Source organism: Ochotona princeps, chromosome 6 (genome assembly GCF_030435755.1).
Source record: "Ochotona princeps isolate mOchPri1 chromosome 6, mOchPri1.hap1, whole genome shotgun sequence".
Taxonomy (NCBI): Eukaryota; Metazoa; Chordata; class Mammalia; order Lagomorpha; family Ochotonidae; genus Ochotona; species Ochotona princeps.
In genome coordinates, this window is record NC_080837.1 from 35151316 (window position 1) to 35168571 (window position 17256).

Sequence of the window (17256 nt, forward strand, 5' to 3'; positions counted from 1 at the left end):
CTCCAATGTGATTATTTTTTCCAGCCATAGTTTCTAGGAGTAGGGTGACGCATGTAGTTTTTATCCTTGACCTTACTCACACTGATACACCCTACACTGTAATTGTTGGGTTGAGATCAGAGAGTCAATATTTATTACAACAAATAAAAATTGCCTTATTTTCCTGATGTAGTGCCAGCTATCCTTGCAAGCCCGGGACCTTTTAATAGATAAGAAGGGAAGAGCTTTGATGTGCAGGAAATGGCCAAGAAATAGCTTCCATCCCCCTGCCTGTTCATGCATGTGATTTTCCTGGGCTGAGCTTCATATGTATTGCATGCCTTCCAGTTTGCATCCAAGTACTCTAGTCTTTCTACACACATTCTAAATTTGCATGAACCCCTCAGATTCCATGTCCCCCTCCTTAATCTGGTTCTCTTTTTCACGACACCTGTAGTCTGCCATTTCTTCCCAGCTCCATGAGTCCCCACCCCCACCACCTCATGTTAGATGTCCAGTTTCACCCTTTACCTCTGGATCCTTGTTTTATTCCCCAAGAAAGTACAAGAGCAATGTTGATTCTTACCCTCCTGGGATTCAGTTGATTTTTTCCCTGAGGACCTTGCAGTCTCTTCATAGGATGAGAGGTGATTAGATTCACCCAGAGGTCTTAACTGGTGGACTTTTTAGAAGATTAAAAGATGAGAGAAAACAGACTTGCCTAATGGCTGTATAGAATTCCCTCTTCTGAGACTCTTGGATACCCCCTATTCCTGATGACTCTTAGGGACTCTTGATACTTCTTGGCCAGACATGGTATATCTAGCAAGAATAATGTTGACTTTGCCCATCTCTTTCCTAATAGGATTTGAAGGGTGCTCCATGGTGCCAACCATCTACCCGCTGGAAACTCTGCATAATGCCCTTTCCCTGCGTCAAGTGAGTGAGTTTTTGAGTAGAGTCTGCCAGCGCCACACAGATGCTCAGGCACAGGTATCAGCAGGTATGGAAACTACTTGAATTTTGTATGCCTACCTCTGCCCCCACTCCCACGCATTTCTGGACATGAGAAAATAATAAAGCGTAAAGGTGATTAGGAGTGGGCATTCAGTCTAGACGTTAAGATGTCCACATTTCCTGTAGGAGTGCTTCTGTTCAGTTCTGACTTCAGCTCCTGATTCCAGCTTCCTGGAGGCAGCAGTCATGCCCCCAAGTTACTGGGCTCCTGCCTGCCATGTGGGCAACATGGGTTGTGTATCAGCTGCTCTTCCAACTCCAGTCATTAACAGGCAATTGGGAAGTAAACCTGCAGTTGGGAGCTAGCATGCTGCTTCTCTCTCTTGTCTCTCCTTTTCAAGTAAATGTTAAAAATTTTTATTTCTTTATTTTCATTTTATTTGAAAAGCAGATAAATTGTGTGTATATGTAAGACACACAGAGGGAGAAAATCTCTTCTATGTTGGCTTAACTTCCCAAATAACTCCAACAGCCAGGCTTGGGCCTGGCCAAAGGTAGGAGACTAGAACTGAATTTGGGTGCCCCATGTAAGTGGCAGGGACCCAACTGCTTGTGCAATCATCTGTGGGCTGCCAAGGTGCAAATCAGCAAGAAGCTGGAATTGAAAGTGGAGTGAGGACTCAGATCAGGACTCAGGTCAGATCTCAAACTGGAAACAAGTCATAGATCATATAGGCATCTCTGGTGGGGTCTTAACTGCTGTGCCAAATGTCCACACCCTCAAATAATTTTTTTAAGTTTACAAAAATAATTAACGGGCCAAAATGATGGCTCACATGCCTGAAACTCCTCGTCAAGCACCAGCCTCCCATAAGGGTGCTGGTTCCTGTCCTCGCTGCTCCACTATTCTTCCAGCTCCCTACTTAGGGCCTGAGAAAGCAGTGGAGGATAGCTCACAGCCTTGGGACCCTGTATGCCCGTGGGAGACCCAGAAGAAACTCTTGGCTTCAGATCAACTCAGCTGTGGCCATTGTGGCCATTTGGGGAGTGAACCAGTGGATGGAAGATCTTTCTTCTGTCTCTCCTTCTCTCTGGAAATCTGTCTTTCCAATAAAAATTAATAAAAATCTCTAGCACAAACAAACAACAACAGCAAAAAAGTATTAGTATTGGTGGGCACCTAAATAACTACCTTACTGCATATGGATCAGAGATCTAAATGTAAAAATCCACGTGGGTAGATTGCTCCAATGACTTGTTGTTTTACGGAAATACCAAAACATCAGACAAAAACTGTCAGATCATCTTTGTCAGAAAGAAGCAACCTAAAAATGGCAGGAAAGCTTTATAGCACTTTTACTTGTCCCTTCCCCAATTCTCTACTCCCTACTTCAAGTTAGTGGAGGTCTTTGTTTATTTCAGATTTATTTATTTATTTGCAAGACAGTATACAAGAGAGAAATATCTTCTCTCTGCTGGTTTGTTTACCAAATAGCTGCAACAGCCAAATCTGCATGAGATTTGGACCAGATTTAACCGGGAGCCGGGAACTCCATCTGCATCTCTCACATGGGACCTAAGTACTTAGGCCATCCTCTGCTGCTTTCCGAGTTATATAAGCAGGAAGTTGATTTAGAAGTAGAGCAGCTGAGCCTGGGACATCCAGTCTGATACTGGATGCTGGTTTCACAAGCAGTTGCTTATTGTGCTGCACCACTGTGCTGTCCCCATTGGTACTGATCTTGAAGATGTCTGCCCATGTTCTCAGTGAGGAATGTTGGTTCAGTCCCTGGTTCTAGAAGAAGCAAGGAAGACCTTATTCTCAAAGAATTTTGTTTATTCTAATCGGTCAGTGGGTTGCCTAAAGGACTGACTTAGGCACTACCTTTGTTCTGCCTAACTTAGAACTTATTCAGGGTAGAAAAGTTTATATGCAGAAAATTATATATGCATTCTTGAATGTTCAATTCCTGGGACCTGTGATGTGGCACAGTAGATAAAGCCACCTTCTGTTGATGTAATTCCTAGCTGTTCCACTTCTAATCTAGCTCCCTGCTATTGTACTTGGGAAAGCAGTGGAAGATTGCCCATGTGTTTGGGCCCCAAGAGCCCCGTGGGAGACCCTAAGGAAGCTCCTGGCTTTTGACCGGCACAAACTTTGTTCTGCCTAACTTAGAACTTATTCAGGGTAGAAAATTTATATGCAGAAAATTATATATGCATTCTTGAATGTTCAATTCCTGGGACCTGTGATGTGGCACAGTAGATAAAGCCACCTTCTGTTGATGTAATTCCTAGCTGTTCCACTTCTAATCTAGCTCCCTGCTATTGTACTTGGGAAAGCAGTGGAAGATTGCCCATGTGTTTGGGCCCCAAGAGCCCCGTGGGAGACCCTAAGGAAGCTCCTGGCTTTTGACCGGCACATCGCTGACCCAGTTCTGACCTAGCTCTGGCCATTGCAGTCATTTGGGGTGTGAACCCAGTGGGTGGAAAATCTCTGTCTCTCCCTCTCTGTGTAATTCTGCCTTTCAAATAAATAAAACTTTTTTTAAAAAGTTCAGTTCCCACTGCTGTATGAGGCAGGAAAATGTAGGTGAGGCAAATAAAAAATGTGCATAAACTATAAGACAAAAATCCGAGAGGGAAAGTTTCTTTAGAAAGTAGAGAATTCAGGGACTGACACTATGGCTTATTAGATTAAACTTCTGCCTATGGTGCTGGCATCCAATATGAGTCCCAGCTGCTCCACTTCTGATTCAGCTCCCTGCTGATGTACCTGAGAAAGCAGTGGAGGATGGCCTCAAGTGCTTGGGTCCCTGCACTCAGGTAGGAGACCCAAAAGAAGCTCCTGGCTGCTGACTTCGGACCAGCCCAGCTCCAGCTGTTGTAGCCATCTCTCTGTTTTTCTGCTTCTCTCTCTGTAACTCTGCCTTTCTACTAAAAATTAATAAAGATTAAAAAAAAAAAGAAAATCAGAAAATTCAATAACATCAACTTAGACTGGGAAACTTAGCATCTCATATACATGCCATGGGAAGGATACATGCACAAAAAAGACCTAGTGAGATCCTAAGTTTTCGCTTCTGACTGAACTCTGATTTCAGGAACAGCAGGAAATGAAGGCAAGGGGAGAGTTGTAAATGGTCTGGTTACATAAAGGAGTTCGTCAGCATAGAACAAGTTCACCACACTCAAAGAACTTTTCCTTTAATTCCTTTTTTTAAAAAAAATGTTTATTTATTTTTATTTGAAAGGCAGATTTACAAAGAGGAAAGGCAGAGAGAAATCTTCCATCTGCCGGTTCATCTCCTAAATAACTGCAAAGACTAGAGCTAGGTCAGTCTGAAGCCAGGAGCTTCATCAGGTCTCCCGTGGGGATGCAGGGGTCCAATTCTGTCACTTTCTCAGGTGCATTAGCAGGGAGCTGGATTAGAAGTGGAGCATCTGGGACTAGAACCGGCACCCATATGGAATGCTGGTGCCATAGGCGCAGGATTAGCTTACTAAACCTGCCCACTCTTTCATTTTTGCTCTTCCTTTATTGGTTCCTGACATTCAAGGAAATCTTTCTCAAAATACAAAATGAGTGCAAGCTAAAGGACCAGAGGCATCAGAGACTACACATGACAAAAAACATAGACTTTAAAAAAATCCTTATATTGGGCTGGGCACAGTGGCCTAATGGTTGAGGTCCTCGCATTGAATACATCAGGAAACCATGTGGGTGCCGGTTCTAGTCCCAGCAGCCTCGCTTCCCATCCAGCTCCTGGCTTGTGGCCTGGGAAATCAGTCAAGGACAGTCCAACGCCTTGGGGCCCTGCACCCACATGAGAGACCTAGAGGAAGTTCCGGGCTTCTGGCTTCGGATCGGTGCAGCACTGGCCTTTGCAGTCACTTGAAGAATGAATCAGGAGACCATCAAGCAAACCAGAATATGCTTAAAGAAATTGTATTTGGGGCCTGGCGCGGTGGTGTAGTTGTTAAAGTCGTCATCTTGCACATGCCAGGATCCATATGGGCACCAGTTCTAGTCCCGGTGGTCCTGCTTCCCATCCAGCTCCCTGCCTGTGGCCTGGGAAAGCAGTCGAGGACGACCCAATGCTTTGGGACCCTGCACCTGTGTCAGATACCTGGAAGAGGCTTGGGGCTCCTGGCTTCGGATTGGCTCAGCTCCAGCTGTTGCAGTCGCTTGGGGAGTGAATCATCAGATGGAAAATCTTCCTCTCTGTCTCTCCTCCTCTCTGTATATGTGACTTTCCAATAAAATAAATAAATCTTTAAAAAAAAAACTCTCTTAAAAAAATAGAAAGTGTATTTGAAGAAGGGCTAAAAGCTTCTCAAATTTGACAAAATATCTGAGCCTAGATGTTAATATATCTCAAGTAATTCCAATAAGGATAAATCCAGAGACAGCCACAGTGAGACACCTTATAGTCAGATTGTCAAAGGACAGTCTTGATTGCAGCAAGAGAAGCAATCTGCCACATGCAAGGTAACAGCAGGTTTCTCTGTAAATCCTGGAAGCCAGCAGGCAGCAGGAAGACATATTTACAATGCTAACAGAAAAAACTATCAAGTCAGAATTCTGTACTTGCTGAACAGTTCAAAACATGAAGGAGAAATTAAGACATTTCCTGCATTTTAAAAAGTTCACACTTCTCACTTTGAAAATGTTCTACCAAACTGTGATATTGAAATCAAGGCAACCCTGCCTACCAAGGGACCAGGACTGCTTACCAGGGTTCCAGCAGGGTACCCTACCGACCACATGGGTGCAGGGGCCTAAAGACTTGGGCCATCTTTTACCAGTTTTTTTTTTTTAAATTATTTATTTTTATTGGAAGGTCAGATATACAGAGAAGAGGAGAGACAGAGAGGAAGATCTTCCGTCTGATGATTCACTTCCCAAGTGAGCACAATGGCCAGTGCTGCACCGATCTGAAATCAGGAGCCAGGAATTTCCTCTAGGTCTCTCATGTGGGAGTAGGGTCCCAAGGCTTTGGGCTGTCCTCCACTGCTTTCCCAGGCCACAAGCAGGGAGCTGAATGGGAAGAGGGGCCACCAAGATTAGAACCAGCATATGTGATCCAGGCGCATTCAAGACGAGGACTTTAGCCACTACACCACCGAACCAGGCCCATCACCAATTTTCTCGGTACATTAACAGGAACTAGATCCGAAGAGGAGTAGCTGGAACTAAAACCTATGCCCATATGGGATGCCGGTTTCACAAGTATAGGATTAGTGTACTACACCACGACACTGGCTCCATGAATAAACACTACAGTTAAAACAGCTGAAGTGTGCACAAATGGGCAAAGTGTGGTATCTTTAGTATTCTAAAATTTAAGGAACTTTTATGAACATGATTTTTAAAAATGAATTTGTGTCAAAAAAAAAAAAAAGACACGAGACAGCTGAATAGTACCCTATAACCATGTTAAGGTTTACAGCAGTTGGTTATGTGTAAACTAAAATTGAGATGTCAGTGAAGTAGTTACAGGATGTGGTTAAGAACTTCCATTTTCTAAGACATTAGTCACTCAATAGCATGTCAGCTAACTTCATGATGTGTAAATTTCCATGTTTCTTCCTATTGTTGAATTTGTTATGGCTTTTCATTTGAGGGGATAATATTCTGCCAGCTCTACTTTCAGATCAAAGATGGTCTGCCAATGAAACTGTTGAGTTTATCTGAACAAGAAGATGCTGGACTCTCTGCATGGTCCATTCCTGCAATAATGGGATTATGACTGGTTATGAGCTGTACTACTGTAATAATATGGAGGAAATCAATGTGGGGGAGGGTTTGGGGAGGCGTTGGGGGAATCTCAAAGCCTATGGAACTGTGTCATAAAATGAAATAATAATAATGAAAACAAATGAATTTATGGAGCACAAGGATGCTGCAGATCCTGCTTCTAGGACTCTGTGAGCACCCTGAGCCACTGCCATGAGTGAAGCTCATCCTCCCAAGTTGAAAAAATTTTATGAACAAGAAGTAACATTAAAATTAAATGGTGGCAGACATGTCCAGGGAATACTGCGAGGATTTGATTGCTCTATGAATCTTGTGATAGATAAATGAGGTTTAGTGAACAAGACAGAAAAAGAATCTTTCGTCTACTGGCTCACTCCGCAAATGGCCACAACATCCAGGGCCAAGCTAAAGCTAAGATCTAGGAACTTCATTGAAGTCACTGGGAAAGCAGTTGGGGATGATCCAAAGCCTCGGGATCCTGTACCCACATGGGAAACCCAGAAGAGATCCCTGGCTCCTGGCTTCAGATTGGCTCAGCTCCAGTTCTTGCAGTGGCTTGGGGAGTGAACCAGTGGATATAATATCTTTTTCTGTGTCTTCTTCTCTATATATATCTGGCTTTCCAATAATTAATTAATTAATTAATTATATAAATCTTAAAAAGAAGGAAAGTAGTAGTTTTGTGCATCCACACACCTCCAGAATATGGGACATGATATTGTGCAAAACAGTGGATTTATTCCCAAACATGGGAAGGGAGCACTGTTATAGATTAAAAAGGTTTTAGAGACATAACAATGCTGTGTATGCTTTATGGTGAGATCCCACTAAAAAGATATTTTGGAAATAAGAAATTTAAATGTGGGCTGGATACAGATAACAGGGAATTATTTTTAGTTTTATTCAGCATTTCTAAGGCAGAATTAGAGAGAGAGAGAGCGCGCGCTCCTGAATCCCCTTGTTTACTCCCTAAATGGCCACAGTGTCCTGAGCTGGTCCAGTTTGAAACCAGGAACCAAGAGCTTATTCCAAGTCTCCCATGTGGGTGCAGGGTCCCAAGGACTTGGGGCATCTTTCATTACTTTTCCAGGCACATTGGCAGGGAGCTGATTTGGTAGTGTAGCAGGCAGGACAGGACTTTTTTTTTTTTAACACATATTTTTATTGCATTTCTTTTTTTTTTAATTAATTACATTGCATTATGTGATACATTTTTTATGCACTGGGATTCCCCCCACCCCTCCCCACACCCTCCCCCCACAGCGGATTGCTCCACATTGTTGCATTTGCATAGTTCAAATTCAGTTGAGATTCTTTCATTGGAGGTATTTACCAGGCATACAGTCGAGCATCTTATTGTCCTGGTAAGTTCAGTGGTTTCTTGGTGAGACCATCTCTGGTCTGAAGGTAGAGCCAGCAGAGTATCACCCCAATCAATTAAAAGCCCCAACATAATATTTCCAACCATTTACAACATTGTGGCATTAATTGACATGGTATTGATTAACCAATATGTTAATAGGAAAATGCAGGTTCTCAACCACAACCTGTGACTTCTTCATAGACATTTCAATTTTGGTTTATATTCAACCGTGTTCTATACACCTTAAAATGGCTTAGATTGCTATTCAGCTGTCTCATGCCTATTTTAATTTTAGTATTTAGCAGTTTATAGCATTGAAGCATGTTTTCGCTGAACCTGGCTGTTTTTCGGGTGGTCTAACTCTATAATTCTAACAGGATATATGTCAAAAATTTAGGTGAGCATATGTAGGAGGGGTGTGCAGAGAAATCTTCCATACCCCAGTGAGGAGTAACTAATCTTTGTGTCCCACCCAGTGAGTTATAAGTTCATCCCCGCTGACTGTTTCCTGTCTGATTCTAAGCTTTCCTTGTTGTTCTCTGTCTATCTATTCTAGTTTTGTTTGTTTGTTTGTTTGTTTTGAGGGGTTTCTGGAGTGCTCCTGATGGTTATTACGAGAGGGGGTGGGGACCCAAAATTGGAAGCAGGCAAGAACCAGAGAAAGCTCCTCTCCCTAGTCCCGAAGGAAGTTTACTGTTCTGTTTCTGCAGACCGCTCAGGGATCCTGGTTGTTGTTCCAATGACCTTGGATCCTGCAAGGCAGGATTTGGGCTTCTTCCATCCCATGTGGTAGATCCAAATGGAGGTGGGTGACCTCAGAGTTCTTGGACTCCAAAGGCACTCCAATTCCCCGTGGTCTCCTTGGCAGTAGGGATGTAGTCCTCGGTGCTCATACTGATAGACCTTGGTGAGGATCTAGGAGTCTTCAGGGTTGGGATAAAAGCCTCCTCCTGTCAGCAGGCAGGACTTGATCCAGTGCCCGTATGTGATGCCAGGCTGCGGACGGTGGCCTTAGCCGCTATTCCATAGTGCTGGTCTCCAAAACTTTTGTTTTAGAGATCTATATCTAAGTAGTTAGAGGTGATTTGCTTCATAATATTTTAAGAACTTTAACTGGAAGGAATAAATAAATATGGCAAACTGTTACTGTATTAAATCTAAGAGATGGGTATATGAGTGTTGACTGCATTTGTCAACTACTTTTTTAAAGATACATTTGAATATGTTCATAATATAAAGTTTAGAAACGGAACGTAAAAAAAAAAAAGAAGACAGAAAATGTGACTTGCCAGTCACAGGAAGAGTAAGTTGGCTTTGACTTGGGTTGAAAACCTAACTCTTGGGTTCCTTCCTCATGTGTCTTTTTTTTTCCCCACTTCCCCTTACCCTTATCCAGCCCTGTTTGACTCTATGCACAGCAACCAGGCCTCAGATGGCCCGTTTTCACCACCCCGTGTTCTTCATTCGCCTCCCCTGCAGCTCCGGCAGCGCTCTGAGAAGCCCCCTTGGTGTAAGTAACCCTTCTAGAACTGTCCAGATAAAGATCAATAGGCGCAGAGGAACTGGCTGGATGAGAAACCTGTCATATAAAGGATAAGAAAATAAGGACTGAGGGCTCAGGGCTGTCCCTTCAGTTGTTTCCAAGACAAGGCAGTATTTGTCAGCGCACTCTTCACCTCTGACCTCCTAGAGCTTGAAGATGACAGAGGACAGCCCTTTTGGGCAAAACACGATAGGGGCTTCATTCTCCTCAGGCCCTCTTTTGTCTCTCCTGTGGAGTTGTCAGGAAGGGAGCCTACATGTGTAAAGCACTAGGAACAAGAGACTAGAATCTCTCAACATTATCTTCAGTTGGTTGGTTGAGTTGGCAGTGCTGTTCCTTTTTCCTCTTTTCTGTATCAACTCTAAAACATCCTAAGTATGCTTTAAAAAAAGATTTATTTATTTATTTTTATTGCAAAGTCAGATATACAGAGAGGAGGAGAGACAGAGAGGAAGATCTTCCATCTGATGATTCATTCCTTAAGTGAGCCGCAACGGCCGATGCTGTGCCGATCTGAAGTCAGGAGCCAGGAACCTCTTCCAGGTCTCCCACGTGGGTGCAGGGTCCCAAAGCATTGGGCCATCCTCAGCTGCTTTCCCAGGCCACAAGCAGGGAGCTGGATGGGAAGTGGAGCTGCCGGGATTAGACCTGGCACCCATATGTGATCCTGGCACATTCAAGGCAAGGACTTTAGCCACTAGGCCACTGTGCCGGGTCCGATTTATTTATTTTTATTGTAAAGACAAATATACAGAGAGGAAGATCTTCCATCCATGTATTCACTCCTTAATTGGCCGCAACAGCTGGAGGTCAGCCGATCAGAAGCCAGAAGCTTCTGGGTCTCCCACTCAGGTGCAGGGTCCCAAGGCGTTGAGCCATCCTCAACTGCCTTTCTAGGCCACAAGCAGGGAGCTGGATGGGAAGCAGGGCCGCCAGGATTATAACTGGCGCCCATAGGGATGCCGGCATGTCCAAGGTAAAGACTTTAACCTCTAGGCTAGTATACTGGGCCCCCTCCTAAGTGTTCTTGATAATAGTACAAACCCTACTGTTTTGAGGATGATTGTAGGATGGGAGAGATGAGCTGGAGGCACTAGTAAGGGAAGATGCTTTACTTACCATGCTGCCTCTAGGGGATCACTGGACTCTCATGTGCCTCTCATGATTGTACTTAGATATGACTGAAGCAAGATGTTTTCAGCATAGAGGTTACCAGCTGCAGAATTTTGGCCTTCATCATGCACCATGGGTGAGGAAGTAATTTTCCTCCTTGACATCAAGAATTTCCCATAGGGGCAAGGAAGGAAGAGATCGGTGGTGTAGCAAGCTAATCTTCTGTCTGTGGTGCAGGCATCCCAAAATGCATCAGCTCATGTCCAGCTGCTCCATTTCAATCCAGCTCCTGGCAAATGGTGTGGGAAAGCAGTGGAGAATGGCCCAGGTCCTTGGGCCCCCTGCACCCACTTGGGTTTTATGCCATATTTCACTGCTTTCCTAGATCATAAACAAGGAGCTGAATGGGAAGTGGAGCCGCTGAGACTTGAACCTGTGCGCATATAAGATGCTAGTGCCATATCCAGAAGCTTAGCCTACCATACTATGCTGCTACTCCCTTTTTTCTTGTTGTTTAAAGTTGAAGTTTACTTGTTTGAAAGTTATACAAAGGGAGAAAGAGAGAGAGAGAGAGAGAAAGAAAAATATCAATCTCTCCACTGCTTCACTACCCAGATGCCTGTAAAGATTTGACTGGGCCAGGCCAAATCTGGGAACCTGGAGCTTCTTCTAGGTCTCCCACATGGGTGCAGAGGCCCAAGCACTTTTAACCAACCTCTGCTGCTTTTCCAGATCATTAGTAGGGAGCTAGATCAGAATTAAAGGGAAATTGGGCCCGGCGCTGTGGCCTAGTGGCTAAAGTCCTCGCGTTGAATGCGCCAGGATCCCATATGGCCACCAGTTCTAATCCCAGCAGCCCCACTTCCCATCCAGCTCCCTGCTTGTGTCCTGGGAAAGCAGTCGAGGACGGCCAAAAACTTTGGGACCCTGCATCCATGTGGGAGGCCTAAAGGAAGTTCCTGGCTCATGCCTTTGGATCGGCAGTACCAGTCGTTGCACTCACTTGGGGAGTGAATCATTGGACAGAAGATCTTCCTCTCTGTTTTTCCTCCTCTCTGTATATCTGACTTTGCAATAAAAATAAATAAATCTTTTAAAAAAAGAATTAAAGGGAAGTAAATATTTGTCCTACCTTTTCAAGGAGGACTGAAGAATTATGGTTTTGGTGCTCTTGGAAATCTTGTCCTTCTCCCTTTACTGTTTATGTCTTCCCTATTGAATCTATCTAAATCAGACCATTCACTGGATATTCAGGCTACTTCTATACTTGTGTAAAGCTCAGCTTACACCTTTGTTTTTTTAAAGATTTATTTATTTGAAAGGCAGAATTAGAGACAGACTTTCCATTCTTGGTTTGCTTCTCAATGCCTTACTGGCCAGGGTTGGACCAGGCAGAAGCCAGAGGCTTGAAACTTTAACTTTATCCAGGTTTTCCACATGGGTAGCGGTAACCAAAGGTCTTGGCCATGTTCAGCGTTCTCAGACATTCTCAGGGAGCTGGAACAGAAGTGGAGTAGCTAGGACTTGAACTGTAGCCCATATGGAATGCTGGCATTGCAGACAGTGGCTACCCACTGTACCACAATGGCAGCTCCTAGGCTACATCTTTATCTTTTCCATCTGATCTGCCACCTTTGACTTAGAATTAGTTGTATATACTCATTGGTAAACATCATCTTTGTATTCAACCTGTCTGACCAGAAGTAATCTTTGTATGATTTTCAAGCCAGTTAGTCTAAAACCATGTTCCTCAAGAGAAATCTTCCACCTGCTAATTCACTCCCCAAATACTCACAGCAGGCAGGCTGGGCCAGGCAGAGGCAAGAAACTCAATTTCAGTCCCCCTTGTGGGTGGCAGGAACTCAAGTACTTGAACAGTTATCTGCTGCGTTCCCAGAGTATGCATTAGCAGGGAGCTGGAATTAAAGTAGAGGTAGGGCCTGGTGCAATGGCTCAATGATGAAATCTTCACCTTTCAAGTGCTGGGATCACATATTTGTTCTGGTTTGTGTCCCAGCTACTCCGCTTCTGAACCAGCTCCATGCTAATGGCTTGGGAAAGCAATCAAGGATGGCCTTGGGACCCTGAACCCACGTGGGAGACCCAGAAGAAGCTCCTGGCTCCTGGCTTCAGATCAGTTCACTTCTGGCCATTGTGGCCATTTGAGGAATGAGCCAGCGGATAGATGATCTCTGTCTCTCCTTTTCTCTGTCAATCTGATCTACCTTTTCAATAACAATGAAGAATTTTTAAATAAATAAACATTAAGAAAGTGTAGCTAGCACTTGAATCTAGGCTCCAGTGTGAGATGTAAACATCCCGAATGACATCTTTAAAGAATATTTATTAATTTATTTATTTATTGGAAGGGCAGATATACAGAGAGGAGATAGAAAGATCTTCCATCTGCTGGTTTACTCCCCAAGTGGCTGCAACAGCAAGAGCTGAGCCAATCTAAATACAGGAGCTTCTTCCAGATCTCCCAAGTAGGTGCAGGGTCCCAAGGCTTTGAGCCATCTTTGACTGCTTTCCCAGACCACAGGCAGGGAGCTGTATGGGAAGTGGAGCTGCCAGTATTAGAGCCAGCATCCATGTGGTATCCCAACATATACAAGGCGAGGTCTTTGCCCACTAGGCTATCGTGCCAGGCCGGTGCCCCATGTGGCATCTTAACCACTATGCCAAGTGTCCGCCCCCAAGTTTCTCTCTTTTTTTGTTCTACCTATGGTCTGCCTCCTCTGACTCTTTACGGACTGTAACCAATGTACATCAAACTCAGTGACTGATGGAACCCTTGCAGGTTCAGGCTTGCCAACTTTTCCAGATTCTTTAATGAAAATAATGCCATTGATTTAGAGGATATTTGCAAAGTGAGAAGTTAGGGTGCCCCCCTTTTAGAGATTAATAAAGAGTTCAGTCCCTCTTACCTCAAGACATTACAGGTTAGTAGTACAGGCTAGTATTAGTATTACAGGTTAGTAGTACAGGCTTTTCATTCTAGCATCTGAACCATATGGGTAAGATGAAGCCTGTTCCCACAGCTTCTCTGATTTGGTCTTCTAATTTTGATTTACAGACAGTAGTGGTCCTTCTAGCACAGTGTCCAGTGCTGGTCCTTCCTCTCCTACTACAGTGGATGCCAACTCCCAGTTTGCCTTCAGTGATCAACCCACCCTAAATTCACATGTGACTGAAGAATGCCAAGGCCCTGAAATGCTTCCCTCTGGGGCTGGAGCACAAGAGCTCCTCACAGAAGGGGAGCAAGAGCTTTCTGATCCAAACCAGTCTCTGCAGCAGCCACCTGTTGACACCAGCCAGCCATACTCAGAAGTTGCTGAGAAAACCAGCCAGCCATGCCCAGCAATCCCTGCCATCAGCCAGCCATACCAGCAGGGATGTGACAGTGTTAAGCAGCCATGTCCTACGACCAACCAGCTGTGTCAGAAAGTCTCTGAGGAAGTTTGCCAGCCTTGCCAGGAGAACCCTCAGAACATCAGCCATCCATGCCCAGGGGTGCCTGTGGAGCTTGGCAAAATAGTCCATGGGTTCCCCATGAAGGTTGGAGACCAGGTCCAAGAAACTTTTGTGGAGGTCGACAGGTCAAACCAGGAAATCCCTGAGGAGTTTAATCAGTCCTGCCAGGAGTTCTTTGTGGAGGTTAACAGGCTGGCCCAGGAGGCTGCTGCAATCAATCTTTTGTCTCAGGATATCCCTGAGGTTGATAAACCATCTCGACAGTTCCCTGGAGAGGTCAGTCCCCAGGCCCAGGAGGTTCCTGACAAGGTTAATCAGCAGTCCCAGGTGGTCCCTGAGGTCCCTGACCAGCCACCTGGAGAAGATGCTCCCCAGGCCCATTGTATGCCCACTGACCCCAACCCTCAGAGCCTGTCTTAAGCCCATGATCAACAGTCACCAGCAAAATACAATCAGTCGTTTCCTCATTAGTGGGATCATGCTATACCAGCCATTTAAGCCAGCATCCTTTTCTGATGGCTGGCTCACTGGCCATTAGAAAGCTTTGGTTCTGCCCAGAAGTGTGAGAAAGCAGTCTTCTGGACATGAAGCATACCTGTGTCAGAGTTGTGCTGGAAGAGAAGTCAACATCACATTCAAAGGAGCTATTAGCTCCTCGCCTAATGGTTGAACTGGATAGGGTTTTCTTGGGTTGGGCTGATCTGTCATGCCACCTACTCGAAGCAGCAAAGGAAATCCCACATGGTTGAAAGGAAATGCCACTTAACTACTAAAGAGGCACTATTGTACAGAAGGCACAGCAAATGCAGAAGAGGTGACTCCAGGGCCTTCACTTTTCTGGGGAAAATGTTCACAACTTCTCAAACCATCCTCAGACCATCTGTGCATTCGGGGGACTCTTGTCTTTGCTAGCACTCTTCAGGTGGGTCCAGGATGGCTATCTGAAATGCCTGGAGAATAGAGTCCCCTTCCCAAACCCTTGTCATGGCCACTAATCTTTTGACTGGTTTTCTGGGTGTTTCAATGTCATCTCCCAAGCATACCAACTGGCATTGTCCTTTTTTTCTGGACAATACCTGTAAGGTAAAGTAGGTATTAGATTGCTGTGCAAATTTCCAAACTACTACTTAAAATGCTCTAGGGGATTCATGGCCAATCTGTGAAGCAGGACCTCCTTCTGTTGCAGGGCCATTTGTATTCAGAGATAATGTAGAGGAGAGAAATCAGGTTCTATTTTAAGTAATCAGTAGAGATCAGTACTGTACAGACATGAGCAGAGATTTAATATATAGAAAGAGAAATATATATATTTCTGTAGTTGTGCCAGGGACCGACTGGCCAAAGACCAAACACTCCGAGGCCCCCATTAAGTAAGTTCATCTTTACATGATGCGTCTTCAGGGCCAGATGTGATTATGAAGCTTTTCCCAAAGATCTGGGGATGGGAACGGGGGAGGGCAGGAGAAATGATGCCATCATTAGAGCTGGGGGGATGGAACATTATGCGTGTTCAATAAACATAAAGTCATGAGAAGTGGTGGTGGTAATGTCCTTTTGAATTTATAACGAACATGACTCGGAGTCTATGGCAGTTAATCAGCATCGGTCATAAACCATTATGGTTATTATTATGGTTTAGCAGGAGTGAACTTTAAAATATGTAGAGATCAGGCATCCCAGACAACTAACCATCCCCTTAGTGCTGAGAGTATGGAGGTGAGGGTTATGAAGCACCAGAGTACTCACTGGGACCTTGGAATCACCATCTTAATTTATTTTTTTTAAGGTTTATGATATTGGAAAGGCAGATTTATAGGGAAAAAAAGAGACATAAAGATCCTCTGTCCACCTGTTCACTTCCCAAGTGGCCTCAACAGCTGGAGATGAGCTGATCCTAAACCAGGAGCCAGGAGCTTGTTCCGGGTCTTCCATGCGGATGCAGGGTCCCAAGGCTTTGGGGTGTCCCTGACTGCTTTCTCAGGCCACAAGCAGGGAGCTGGATGGGAAGTGGAGCAGTTGGGACATGAATTGGTGCCCATATGGGATCCCGGCACATTCAAGGCGAGGCTTTAGCCACTAGGCTATTGCGCCAATCCCATTTCTTTTTTAAAGTTTTTAAAATTTTACTTGAAAGAACTAGAAAAAGAGACACACAGAGAGAACTTCCAACCACTGGTTCATTCCCCAAATAGCACAATGGACAGAGCAGGCCCAATCTGAAGCCAGGAACCAGTAGCTTCTGGGTTTCCCATGTAGGTACAGGGTCTAAAAGACTCAGGACATAAGCAAGGAGCTGGATAGGAAGTGGAGCAGCCAGGACACAAACTGGCACCCATATGGGATGCCAGTGCCACAGGATTAATTTGCTATACCACCTCTCTGGCCCCAATAATTTTTCATCCTAATGCTTAGTATCCAGAATTCATACAAAGGATAGGTCCTGGGCCCAGCACGATGGCTCAATGGCTAAATCTTCACCTTCCAAATGCCAGGATCCCATATGGGTGTCAATTCATATCCTGGCTGCTTCACTTCCCATCCAGCTCCCTGCTTATGGCCTTGGAGAGCAGTGGAGGATGGATGCCGTGAAACCTTGGGACCCTAAACACATGTAGATCACCCAGAAGTCCTTGGCTTCTGGCTTCAGATCGACTCAGCTCCAGCTGTTGCAGCCATCTGGGGAATGAAGCATCAATGAAGGATCTCTCTCTATGCTCTATAAATCTGCCTTTCTAATAAAGATCTAATAAATTTTTAATAAAAACCAAAAAAAGGCTATGTCCTCTCTGTACCTCTTTGAAACCTTTTCATTGGGATAACTCAGAACACCGATGCAACCGAACCCTCCCCATGTGTGCACATTCCTGGCCACTTCTGACATACCAGTCTGCACAGGGTTTCACTAAAAGACGGAAATTAACTTTTACTCCATGGAAATTCTTATTACACATTGAGAGGTGTTTCCAACCTCTATAAGCTCCAAGGGCCCCCAGCTCCTTACCTCTGATGTCTTTATCTTCAAAGTGTCAGATCCTGGTTATCTGGCTCTCAAGGATTACAGATCTC

General features: G+C 44.6%; 1 protein-coding gene across 20 annotated transcripts in view; it reads left to right on the forward strand.

Annotated features, from left to right (window-relative positions):
• The window catches only part of PPIP5K1 (diphosphoinositol pentakisphosphate kinase 1), a 48678-nt gene extending 32082 nt beyond the window's left edge, over positions 1–16596 (forward strand). For all 20 annotated transcript variants that reach the window (XM_058665934.1, XM_058665940.1, XM_058665950.1 and 17 more), the window contains 3 exons: positions 845–982; positions 9457–9570; positions 13793–16596. In XM_058665934.1, coding sequence (XP_058521917.1) covers positions 845–982; positions 9457–9570; positions 13793–14610 — 1070 coding nt within the window. In that variant the 3' untranslated portion in view covers positions 14611–16596. The remainder of the gene's footprint in view (positions 1–844; positions 983–9456; positions 9571–13792) is intronic.
• The last annotated feature ends 660 nt before the right edge of the window (positions 16597–17256 follow it).